Source organism: Pipra filicauda, unplaced genomic scaffold (assembly GCF_003945595.2).
Source record: "Pipra filicauda isolate LSUMZ 115617 unplaced genomic scaffold, ASM394559v2 scaffold142_size1944046_pilon, whole genome shotgun sequence".
Taxonomy (NCBI): domain Eukaryota; kingdom Metazoa; phylum Chordata; class Aves; order Passeriformes; family Pipridae; genus Pipra; species Pipra filicauda.
Window position 1 is genome coordinate 1,686,770 of NW_024103907.1, and position 12,119 is coordinate 1,698,888.

At 42.5% G+C, this 12,119-nt stretch overlaps 1 protein-coding gene across 1 annotated transcript in view; it reads left to right on the forward strand.

Moving 5' to 3' along the window:
- Positions 1-400: 400 nt before the first annotated feature.
- Positions 401-12,119, forward strand: part of LATS2 (large tumor suppressor kinase 2) — a 50,870-nt gene continuing 39,151 nt past the window's right edge. Inside the window, exons 1-2 of the mRNA XM_027743387.2 lie at positions 401-549; positions 4,681-5,251. Of these exons, the coding sequence (XP_027599188.1) occupies positions 4,913-5,251 (339 nt within the window). The 5' untranslated portion in view covers positions 401-549; positions 4,681-4,912. The remainder of the gene's footprint in view (positions 550-4,680; positions 5,252-12,119) is intronic.

Consider the following 12,119-nt stretch of genomic DNA (forward strand, 5'->3'; position numbering starts at 1 on the left):
AACTGGATGATTTTTAAGGTGCCTTCGAACCCAAACCATCCTGTGGTTCTACGATTCTACCTCAGCCCTTTTCATCTCAACAAGTGGAGGCAGTGCCATTCCCTCATCACCTCAGCCACCCCATTCTCCCGCCTGAACCCAGCCGGGAGCTGCTGTGAGTGGAGTGGGTTTTGTGAGGGAGAAAAAGTGTCACTTTGCACTGCTTGTAAACCCACAGAAGGGCGCCCCGAAAGGACGTGCGAGCGGAGGGCAGGCGGCCCCCGCCGCCTCGGTCCCCCTAGGGTGCGACAGCCCTTCCCGCCCTGGAAGCCCCTCCCCCCGCTGGAATGCGCCGGGAGGGGAGTGGAATGACGCGGGCGCCGCGGAGTCACGTGGCGCGAATGGAATGCCAACAATGTAGCGAATGTCCCGACTGCGCCCCGCACTCGGCGCCCGGGACGGCCAAGGGGGAGGATGGAGAACGGCCCGCGCCGCCGCGGCCGCCGCCGCCGCTGAGCCGCGCCGTGCCCACCCCAGAGGGGCAGCGGCGGCGCCGGGCGCCCCGGGGAGGTGAGCGAAGGGGCGCGGGGGGCGCGAGTTCCCCCTCAGCCCCGGGTGTGAGCGCTCCCCATCCCCCAAAACTGTGTGCGCGGAGGGGAAAGTCCCGTGGAAGAGCGGGGGGAGCGGAGGTGGGTCGGTCCTCGAAGCGGGAGTGAGCGTCCCGTGTGTGCGTCCCCTCCCGGGGGCAGCCTGGGCGTCCTGCCCGCACCCTCCGACATTTTCCGGACACCCGTGTGACAGCCCGACACGGCCCTGGCGGAGGGGGGTGAGGGTCCGCCTGTCCGAGGCCTCTGCCCCAGCAGGCCGGAGCTGCTCATAAATGGCCGGAGTTTGTTTTGGGAGCTTTCCGCCCGCGCAGGGAGTGGGTTTGGGGCTGGCGGAGAAGGGGCTGGTGCTCCCGGCGGCACGCGGGCGTGGGGGGCGCCCCGCCTGAGCAGAGCCCGCCGGGCGGGTGTCGCGGGGGGCGAGGGCCGGGGGGAGCCGGGCGGGGGCATCCAGAGCCCGCGGGGTCCCGTCTGGCCGCGGCGGGGGCCCCGCTGTTCCCAGTCAGCTGAAGGTCACTGCCAAAATCCAGCACTTCGCCACCCTCGCTGCTGCCTCGTGAGCGGTGTGCGTGTTGAAATACCCCTTTTCCCTGTGAAAGGCACTGGCGCAAATGACGCAAAAAAGGCTCATTTGGAGTGTCCGGGTTCTGCGATCAGTCCCTGCCGGGCTGCTGTGCATGGGGAAGGTGAGCTCTTTCCCACAGCCCTGCGTTGGGCCAGGGCTTGTGGTTGGCGGTGGGACACGGGCACAGGGTTACTTCTGGACAGTTGTGTTAGCAGGAGGAAGGAGAGGAGGAATCGTTTGGGGGAGAATCCTCTTTTCAGTTGTTTTCACTTTTACCGTGTGCCCGTTTACAAAGAGGAGCACGGTTTGTATGATAATGAAATCTTTGAAACGCTTCCCCCCATCACAGACCTCCAATACAAAGTGGACGGTCCCTGCTTCCATGAATTTCTGATCAAAAAAACCCCCAAAGCAATACCCGTAAATTGAGAGAGGGAAGCCTGTTGTAGCAGTTTCTTAAAACTCTTTCCTTCTGCAGTGAGTGCTAGTTCAGCTGACGCCGGTACCCGCACAGGGAAACAGCTCGCTGGCTCAGGCGAGCTTTAGTTTGTTGTCTGTGTCCCAGCTCCACAGAGCCACTAGCACACGCAGCCTGTTGGTGAATTAAGAAACAGGAGAGTGAATAGATAGTGCTGCTGGAACAACAGGCATCAGCATATAATTTCACTGTGGTTGGTTGTTTGCTGCCAGAGCAGCTATAGGTATTTCTCAAATGAAGCAAAATAATCAGTTGCTCAGAAATCGTTTAACTTGATGCAAGTAATGCTGTACTTATTTGAAGTGTGGTATCTTCGGGGTAATGGACAAGCTTCTAATTAGTACAGAACATATAACATTTTGGAAAAGACTTGAACACTGTTTAGTCAGAATGGCTTACAACTCGAAAATAATTCTGAAAAATAATTTCTCCTGATGGTAGGAAGGCTATTGATAGATTCATGCTGTAGGCAAGGTGCAGATTAGATGGATTTGGAGTTATCCAAATCCAGACATACAGTCAGAAATGCTTAGACAGAATGAGACACTCCACATATCTTTTAAAACATACAATCATCTTATTTTTTTGCTAAAAATGCAAATCACAGGAAGATTTTAAAAAGCAGGCAGCTTGTCTTTCTTTGTAAATCATCTGTAATATTTAGTGTTCCAGTTTCTTGGCTTATCTTACATATTTAGTTTAAAAAAAAAAAAAAGCCCTGCAAAATATGAAACAGGTTTGCACTTAGCTCCACTACTTACTGTTGTTGTTGCTCTCATTCATACTGTCTGAACGACCAATGTTTCTTTCTGGTTTAGCAGTATTGTAGATGTAAGCCTAGGAAGTTGCCAGCTGGCTTGACCCAGCATTATTAGACTTGGCCTTAGGCTAAAGGTCGCAGAAGTTCTTTATGTGAAGTATGTGTGTAAGTGGGAATGCAGTCTTTTGCTGCGAAAAGGTGGGGGTCTTGCAAGCTCTCCCAGCGTGTCCGAGGCCTGAGGATTGGCACAGGGACTGAAAAGGAAGAACAACCCAGATGCCTAAACACAGCCATATGGTGCCTGCTGCTGTCAGGAAAAGAAAGACAATTATAGACTAATTAATTGCTCTGTATCTCCTAGCTAGTTATGATGTAATCTGAAGAAGGCTGCAATACTATTGTGTTTTATTTTTTTAACAGGGCTGTATTCTGCCCAAGTAGAAAAAATTCTGTTCTTGGGATCCTTTAGTTGCTTTTGTTTTCACTTAGGACAATGAAAGCTTGATTTGTTATTGACTAATAGCCAATTTGTGAAAACATCAAAACCTAGATGAACAGCTTTAGCACTCCCATTAAAACAAGTGGCAAACCCTTTCCATTGTACGTGTGGGCATTTATGTCACTCTCATTCCTCTATGAGTTAGTGTTGGTGGATATCTGTAGGGAGTACCAAGTGGAGGAGCTCAACACCTCAAATGCATTATAGGTGTTTTTTAGTTAACAGAGCATTTAAATCGTAGCAAAGGAGGTTGACGTGGGTTGATCTCGAGTGGTTAGTCTGTGCTCCTGCATTTCAAACTGGTGAACCATCCCAGAAGAGTCTTGGGTCTGACTTCACTGCTGCATTTCAGCCCTTGGTTGTAGAGGAAAGCTCGAAGTGGACTCTGCGCTGATGAGGAAGTGGTGATGGGCTTCAGAGGTGAATGTGTTTCTCTTGGCCTTCACAGTAGTAAGCTGCTTGCTAGGCAGCGAGAACTAATGGTAAATGTATGGAAATGGTTATTTTGTTGGGAAATGCTATAGCTGTCACAGGAAGGGCTGCCACAGTGAAGTTTTTTAATCTGAGCATGTGAAAATAAAGAACAATACTTTGTGGAGAAGCTCTTTTTCAATTATAAATGTGTATGAAAAGCACCTTTAAAAAAAAAATCCAGTCAACTTCTGAGTGACGGAGAGAAACATGCAGCGTGTTACCATCGGCAGTATTTGCGATTTGAAAACAACTGAGCAGAATTCTTACTTTACCAGGCAGTGGCTGGAGCACCATTCAAAGTCACTTTACAAGTGCTAATGGCAGCAGCAGAAGCAAACTTGCATAGGCAGCATTGCTAGATGACATTTCTGATTAAGCTGTCTCTAATCCTGTTCCAAATGCACCATTATTTAATGTTTCTGATGGTGATGTATGAAAACTTAGTTAAGGTAGAATTCTTGTTGTAACTTTGTGCTTCACAGGGATCACAAGCTGCACAGTAGCTCAGCTACATAGTTGTTCTCTGCTGCATGTCAGAAGAGGTGCATAAAGCTGTCTCAAAGTCTTTTTTTTCTGTGTTGGGATGCTATCTGCTCTGGTTCTTTGTCTTCTGCTGTTACTGTGCAGCTCCGTTTACCCCTCTTTTCCCTTTCTTCCCTATAAGGCACAGCTAATGAAATATCATATACCCCCTCCCCTCCTTTTTTTCCCCCTCTTCGTCCTTCCAGCTCTGGGGAGAATTGTTACCTTCAGGCTTTGCCAAGATATTCATGTGGAAAGGCAAAATATCTTGTCTTTCTGTTATTTGCTTTGTTATTGAAATACTAGAAGTTGCTATGGTTAGAGTCATCAATATTTCCATTATAAATCTTCTTCATAAACTTCTGAATCTAGGCTCAGCTAGTGTAAAACAAACAAAATATTAAGTGAGGAAAAAAACATTTCATGAGCATACTCTTCCCTAATTATGAAATAGCATAGGCTTCTCCGGGATTTGGTTATGCAATTGGATGGGAAACTTGCCACAGTTAGGGTACTGTAAAATTCTTAAATGTTGTAGTTTTTGAAGGTTTTATTTTAATTTATTTTGAAAATTAAACTTAAAAGAAAAATGAATTATTTATTGATTATGTTGAGAAGGCCTTTTGGAATCCTGTTATTGAAAACAGATAAAGTGAAAATCATTAAAGGGTATCCAGCTGTGACATCTTAAGAGGTTAAACTGATTCACTTTCACTTGATTAATTGTCATGCTGTCCCTTCAGAGGCATTCACACTATCAACTTAATTCCATGTACTTTTTGTTTTCTTTTGTTTCAGACACTGTCGGTTTGCAAAATGATGATTCCACAGATTTTCGTTTTCTGTAGGAAATGTGAAGATTTTGAGCTGAAGTAAAACATTGGCAGAAATCTCTTGAGAATTTTGCCTTTTTCTCTTCAAAGGATTATGTTTACAAGAAATTGAAAATATCAAGTGACACTTTTTTGAAATAATTTTAAAAAAACAAAGCATAAAGCTGTATTTATGCTCAGAGAAAACTGGATTAACAATGAGGCCAAAGACTTTTCCTGCTACGACATATTCTGGAAACAGCAGACAAAGGTTACAAGAGATTCGAGAAGGTTTAAAGCAGCCATCCAAATCTTCAGGTCAGGGACTGCCTATTGGACCAGGCAGTGAAACTTCTCTGGACCCTAAGATTTTAATAGGGAAGGATGCTGCAAGGCAGCAGCAGATGAGACAAACGCCCAAGTTTGGACCATATCAGAAAGCTCTGCGGGAAATTAGATATTCTTTGCTGCCCTTTGCTAATGAGTCGAGCACCACAGCAGCTGTTGAAGTGAACAGGCAGATGCTCCAGGAGCTGGTGAATGCAGGTTGTGATCAGGTACGTACCAGTTTGGAGGGGAGGGGGTTGTCACTGCTGTCAAAACAAGTTTACACTCAGGATTGAAGAAAGGACTTTGATGGTGGCTGTCAAAATAATAGAATAATAGACATGCACCAATTCCTCTGGCAGTTGTGTTGCTGTATGACTAGCAGAGTAGATGGACTTCCTTTTGAGAGAAGTGCCTAGTTTGGGATGAATTCATGTTAAAGACAGTCATGGTGACCTCTTTTATGATTTCTTCAGTTGATACATAAGACAGGGTAACTTGCCTTATTTTTTTTATTTCTTCTTTTTTGTTCTTAATTTTTCTCTGCGACAGCTGTGAGTAATAGGGTGGAATTTTGTCTAGCAAATCTAAGCCCTGTTCACTGTCAGAAGCAACTGTAAGAAATGACAGAGACAGTATTTGGTATTTGAAGAAGCTCCCTTTCTGTTGGCCAGAAGCAGGTGGAATTGGCCGGATGTTCAGCAAACAGCAGTGGTTCAGTACACACCTGTTTTTCCTCACCTCTTTCCTTCTATTAAGAGGTGGTAGCCCTGCTCAGGGTGTAGAGGTGATTTTTTTTTTTTTTTTTGGTCATTCTGGGATTGATACTAGAATGTTTTCTTAATTCAAAGACCATTCACTTGGTGCAGAACACAGTCTTTTTGTGTTGATCTATCTTCATCTTGCTCGTGCATCCAGTGTTGGTATTGACTTTCACCTCTGTCCAACAACAGTTCAAAATTTTGCTTTTTAGAGATAAAGTGCTGGTTTGAGTTCAGATTCTGATTGTTGTAGGAACAACTTTTTTTCCATGTCATTAAATGGCAGTTGTTGACAAGCTGAAACATTTCCATTTATAATCCTTGATTTAAATTGGAGAGATTTAAAACCAGAGTGCTTTCAGTGGCATTTTCTGGATTTCAGAACTTAGCCTCCATGTAGTCATAGCAGTGTGAGTCTCTTGACTCTCCTACATTGTGTTCTGAGTCTGTATAACAAAACTAACATCAAGCATTATCGTAAACACGGTGCATTTCCCTGGAGCTACATAAATACTAATTAGTGCTGTTTCTATTCCAAGGCGTTTATGCTATGTGAGGTAATCAGAGCTAGAGTAGGTTGCAGATCCAATGAGAAGGGCTGCAGTATAAGTAAACACTTCCTAGTCCAGTGAACCAAGATGCTGTACTGAATTATTTAAGTGGAGGAACCACGGATTTTCTCTGATCTTAAGTACGCCATGAAAACAGTGTGTTTTAGAACTCTACCCTCTAGAGTTCCCTAGCTGTTTAGGATGAGAACATTCCCTGTGCGTATGAGCCAAGGTTAAATGAGCACAGCTGGATTCTGGATTGGAAGTGCACGTTTGGTAGGTTACACGGACAAATTGTTCACACATAGAACAGGCTCGTTGGACTGAAATCTTGGAAAGTACTTTGAGCACACTACAGCCCAGTAGTGTTAAGCCAATGTATAAAACAGAAATATCTGACCACCTGTTAAATCTCTTGGTTTTTAAGGAGGTGTAATGGACTATAAAGTTTTTTATATATTTAGCTATTTTGACTTCAGTGTTCATACAATGATATTGCTTCTTATAGAGCACTGAGCCCAGTTCTGACTCTGCTGTGGAGATTTTTGATACTTCCTTAAATTTATCTGCACATTTTTGGTTGTTTTCTTTTTTTCCCCTACTCATTGGCCGTGATCCTTCCATCCTCATATTTAGCGTTTCTCCCAAGGTTGACTTGTTGCCTCGAGATGGCATTATTGGGCCTATCCCTTAGGCATGTTTGGCGTTCAGCTCTAGGCATAAGCAGATCGCATTTGGCTGGAGTCCAGATAGAGATTTCGAGACCGGAATCCTGTGGCTAAAAATGCTGGGTTTTCTCATGTGAGTCCAGGCCATATGAAGGTTGGCTGTCCTGAAGGGCTGTGAATGAATGGATTCTCTTGAGATGGTTTGAACGATATCTGGCCCTAGGGATGGCATGGTGTAGGGCGATAGACTTGATTACTCTCTCTAGTTTTTTCGCTTCCTGAGCTGTTTTGAATCAGATGCCGAACTGTTTCAGATCATGATGTCTAGTAAATTATCAATCCCAAGCTACCCTGTCCCTGGTTGTGAATCAAAGCCTTTAAATGCCTACCACATGGACATTTTCTGTAGCCCTGTAGCTAACAGATCTCTGATTTGATGGAGAACTGAAGGCAGCTTCACTTTCTTTGGGGATGGTTTTATATAACTCTGAACCCAATGCTAGTGTGGGGTTGGTAAATGGGCATTGAAGCCCACCTCCCATCTTTGCCCTCAAATCCCAGGAGCAGAGGTTTTGAGGTTAAGGATTTCAGTTCATGAGTAGCTAATGGTCTACTCGAGCCTTCCTCTACTGCAAGTCTGCAGAGTCCAAGATCTTACACCTCCCCGTCCTGCTTCATGGTACACAAGTCAGCTGTTCAGCAGCTGCAAGCCTCCTGAAGTTGGCAATTTGTCATAAGAAGCTCTAATTGTGGGTGTTCTAGGAAGCTGTGAAGAATGAATAGATAGCTATAACATTAAATTTGATCTTACGGGAACTCCATTTTCAAGCTGAATTTGGGCTGATGGTTTTTGATGTTCTAGATGGAACACTGAAAAGTAATCCTAACCTTGTGGGTAATCTGTTGTGGTGAACACCATGCAAGGATCAGGATTTTTCTTCAGTCTGTCTATTAGGCCACAATAAGGATTTTTGGAAGAGCGAAGGGAAGCAGTGGCAATTGAGAAGGAAGACAAATTTTAGAGGCTAGGGAAAGGATACTTCTACTTATTACTCTTACTAGCTCCACTCATATGGTATAGTTAGTTTTTAACAACAACCATTTTACATCTTACAAGAGATGTTGCTTATTAGGGTTTGTAGCAACCTGTTCTGCCTAAATGACTCTAAGTTTTAAGATGAAGTTGAAATTGGTTTAATTAAATAAAAAGGAAACATAACATTTTAATACTTTACTGTTGCTCTGTGAAAGACTCACACAGCCAGGAAATCGGTTATAAACCGCTTGGTAAACTTAACAAGTATATGAAATGCGGTGTAATTCATGAATTAAATACCAAATTCTTGTGTCTTTCAGTTACAGTCGTTGTAGGTGTTACATATGAAAACAGATTTTTTTTTTTTTTAATTGGTTAGAAAGTTGCCAGTGTCCTTTTAAATGACCCATATTCTTTCAGAAATATTTATTTTTCAACCACTGTGCAGTTTATGATTTTATAGTGAGATCTGGTCCCCTGAATTTAATGGGGACTTTGCAATTGATGTGAAAGAAGCCAGAATTGCCCACTTTTTTTAAAAAAAGAGATAAAGAACAAAATTACATGCATAATTAGTCATCGTTTTTCTGAAACAAATGGAGTAACTTGGCTATTGTTTGCTTAAGTCATCTTCTCAACAGTAATTGTTTAGTGAGTTTGAATCAAAAATAATTAGTGCAGCCTAAATAGTTTTGAAACTCGTAGAACATGACTGCTAAAGACCAGATCTTTTTTGTTGCGAAAGCTTGAAGCCAAAAGCACTCCTAATATACCATTCTTTAGTAAATAAAACTCGGTCTTGGAAGTGTAACTTGCAGTCACTGTAGAGGGACAAGAGCATGGAGCATCTGTCCTGTGGGATGGTAAACCGCTGGAATCACCTGGGGCAACTGGATGGTGTTTGGCGTTTGGGGTGTGGTGGTAAATGCAGCTGCTGTTGTGGATTGAATTTTTCTAATGAATAGATGCAATTGAGCATATGATCAGTGACATTCCAGCAACCTGAATGGGCTGTACTGTACTTACTGTACTTCCTTAGAGCATAAACAGCCACTGACATTGTAACTTACAGTGGGCTGCAGCAGTTCTAGATGAACTGTGGAATGTTACACACTTGTCACTTTTGTGGTTTTTTTTTTCTTTCCCTCAAGCAAACTTTCCTTTGAGCAATGGTGCCTTTTCTGGGTGAAGATTTCTAGACGTGGTTTGTTTGGGCAGCTGTTTTTAAGAAAAAAAGTCGTGTTTTAAGATTTTTTATAGGCTGTGTACCTCCAGTAACATGCTATCCACTGTACAACTATGGATATGTGAGGTGAGGAAGTTCTTACACTTCTTTTTTTTCAGAGGTTTTTTAAAATATATCTGTAGTAAAACATGTACACCCCACCTGTGCTAATATCAGGACATTCTGAAGGGGAAGAGCTGTCCATTGATCACTAATCGTATTGTCTTTCAAGGAAGTGGAATGGTGTCTGTGGATACTGTAGTGTGTCTTAAGAATATCAAGTTAACCAAATTGTCATCTGTATTACACTGAATTAATGGGATTCAGTTTGTAGAGGTGGGGTGGGTTGAAATTCTATTCTGCTTTTGCTGTTTTATATAGGATTTTTAGGTCATGCTGGCACCTATGATCCTTGTGCCATCTAGCAGTGTGTTACTGAGCAGTATGACTTTTCATCATATTGTTGGAGTGATGAGAGGAAGTAAATACAATGCAGAGTTTTGTTTTAGTAACAAGTTTACTAAAGGTGTGGTGTAGTACAATATCTGTTGTGATGTATTTGTTAAGAGAACAAGTCTAAAAAGACAGCTTGCGTTCAAGGTGAAGGGCAACAAATTTTGTAACAGCTCTGAGCAAACGGGGGAATTAATTTCATAACATTGGCCTGTCATGTAACAAAATTTTGTGTTCTGCTTGGGTAAACTTTACCTGCATTAGGAGTTCTGCCTGCCCAGCTATTTACCAAAACCTCCGGGATGAATATCTTACTCATTCTCTGGGTGTTTCTGTTCAGATTGTTTTGTTAATGAAAAATGACTGAAGAATGAGCTGTTGTAAGATTGCCTGGGTTATACTGTGGGACATACATTAAAGGTGGTAAGAGTCATTACAAGCTATGTTGTAGGTCAGGAGGATATAAGTATTCTTGGGTTACAGGGAAGAAAAAAGGGATGTTCAAATGAGGGCACTTACTGCTAAATGCAGGAGAAAGGTTTTATTTTAGCAACTGAAATAGATCTGGTAATTCAGGCCAACAGTCTCCTGTGTGTTCCATTTGCATCCCTCATTTGAAGGTAAGTTGTTCACTCTGCCTTCTTTTTACTAGGTGTTTTGAGAGCTTGTTTCATAACCTTTTTCTATACTTTTTTCTTTCTCACCTCCCTTTTTGGTTTCAACCTTCTTCTCATTTCTCAGAAGTTTCCAGTATAATCCAGTGTTCTTCCATCAGAGCATTGTAACGGAATGTGTTTTCCCACTAATATGCCTGAAGTGAGTGCCTTAAGTGATTTCAGTTCTTAGTGGCTTCAGAAAAAAAGTGAGTCATAGCTTTCCAGGGGCTGAAAGCAAGAGGCGAGGATTGCTTTTGAGCTGATACCTGCTGACACCTCTCTCTCCTAAGCCCTTTCTCTTGTCTCCAGACTACCTGTGTTGCTGTCACTTCTTGATGATACTTAGTGAATATACTTAGATTCTCTGTATCGTGTCACAACTCCCACAATGTATTTGGGAAGGGGTTCTTGATATTGTTCTGTATGAGCATGGCTTGGAGTATGCTGGTCCTGCAGAAGGAAGAAAAGTATTTTCCCTCAGAGTTTTCCTAGCGGTGGAAGTATTCCTTAACAGTATAATAAGTGATTGAATGTTCTCCTTCCCTTGACAAGATGTGGCTTTGTGGCAGATGGTCAGTAATATGGCACTGAACAAGACTACATTATGTTTTAAAGTCTGCCCATTATTCCTGTTGGACTCCTTTCTTCTTCATCTAACTGTAGAATAAATTACCTCTTGGTAGTAGGGTTATGTTTGAAATGACAGAACAGGAATCAGATGCCAGACTTCAACTGTAGATAAGTGTGAATCTTAAGTTATGTTAAACCAGTGCTTCCCTATTTCTCATATCAGATAAACATTGTAGAAGCTTGGGAATTAATATAAAAGTCTAAAATTATGTCTTGCTGTAGCAGGGTACAGGATTAACTTGCATTGGATACTTAAATTGTATTTATTAAAATTTAATTGCCAGGAGAATGTTGAGCTGTGGATTTTTTTTTAATAAAAAAAGGAAATGGCTTCTTCACAGTCACTAAAAATTCTACATAAGCATTTACTTCAGTCTGCGAATAAAAAAGCCCTTGTGACCAAAAGTGAAGATTGCCGTTATTATTTTAACAGGAAGTTGATATCACAATAGTAGTAGGGTGTAACTGTTCCTTTTGCAGTTTTTTTTGTTTTTCTCGGCCTAAATCTCTGCTGTTCTTTTCAGCTTGTATCTGAGAGGAACCAATGGGATTTTATAACGAGACTTAAAATAGCATTTCTTCTACTGGGGTCTGAGTGGTTTTTGGTTGTCTGTGGGATTTTTTTTTCTTTCTCAAAAAAATGGAATGATGTTTTTAAACTTAGAGAGATTTCAGTAGCACTGGATGCAAAACTTTTGCATGCTACAGTCTTTAGGGGCAATCCAAGATGTGCATTTAGAACTTATTTTGTTCAACCTAGGAATGCTTTTCTGGTAGTTGCTAAACTAAATAAAAAAATATATTAAAACTGCCAACTGAATATCAGTAGAATGCAAATAAAAGCCCATGGCTACTTTTCATGTGATATGGAGGTACGTGCCATATTTCTGTGGAGTGATTTTTATTATTATTAATTTTCTTTTTCCTAAAGCATGGGCATAAAGTAGCTTACAAGAACATTCCTTTTTCCCCATTTTTTTCTTGCTGTGCCCCCATCTCAAGCAGACCACAACCTGTTGGCGCTCCCAAGGGCCCAGAGTTCAAATCCTGCTCAGCAGCGGCTTGTGTGGTGACTCCTGTGGAATGTCCATGTCCCATGTGTGTTGTCCATTTGTCCC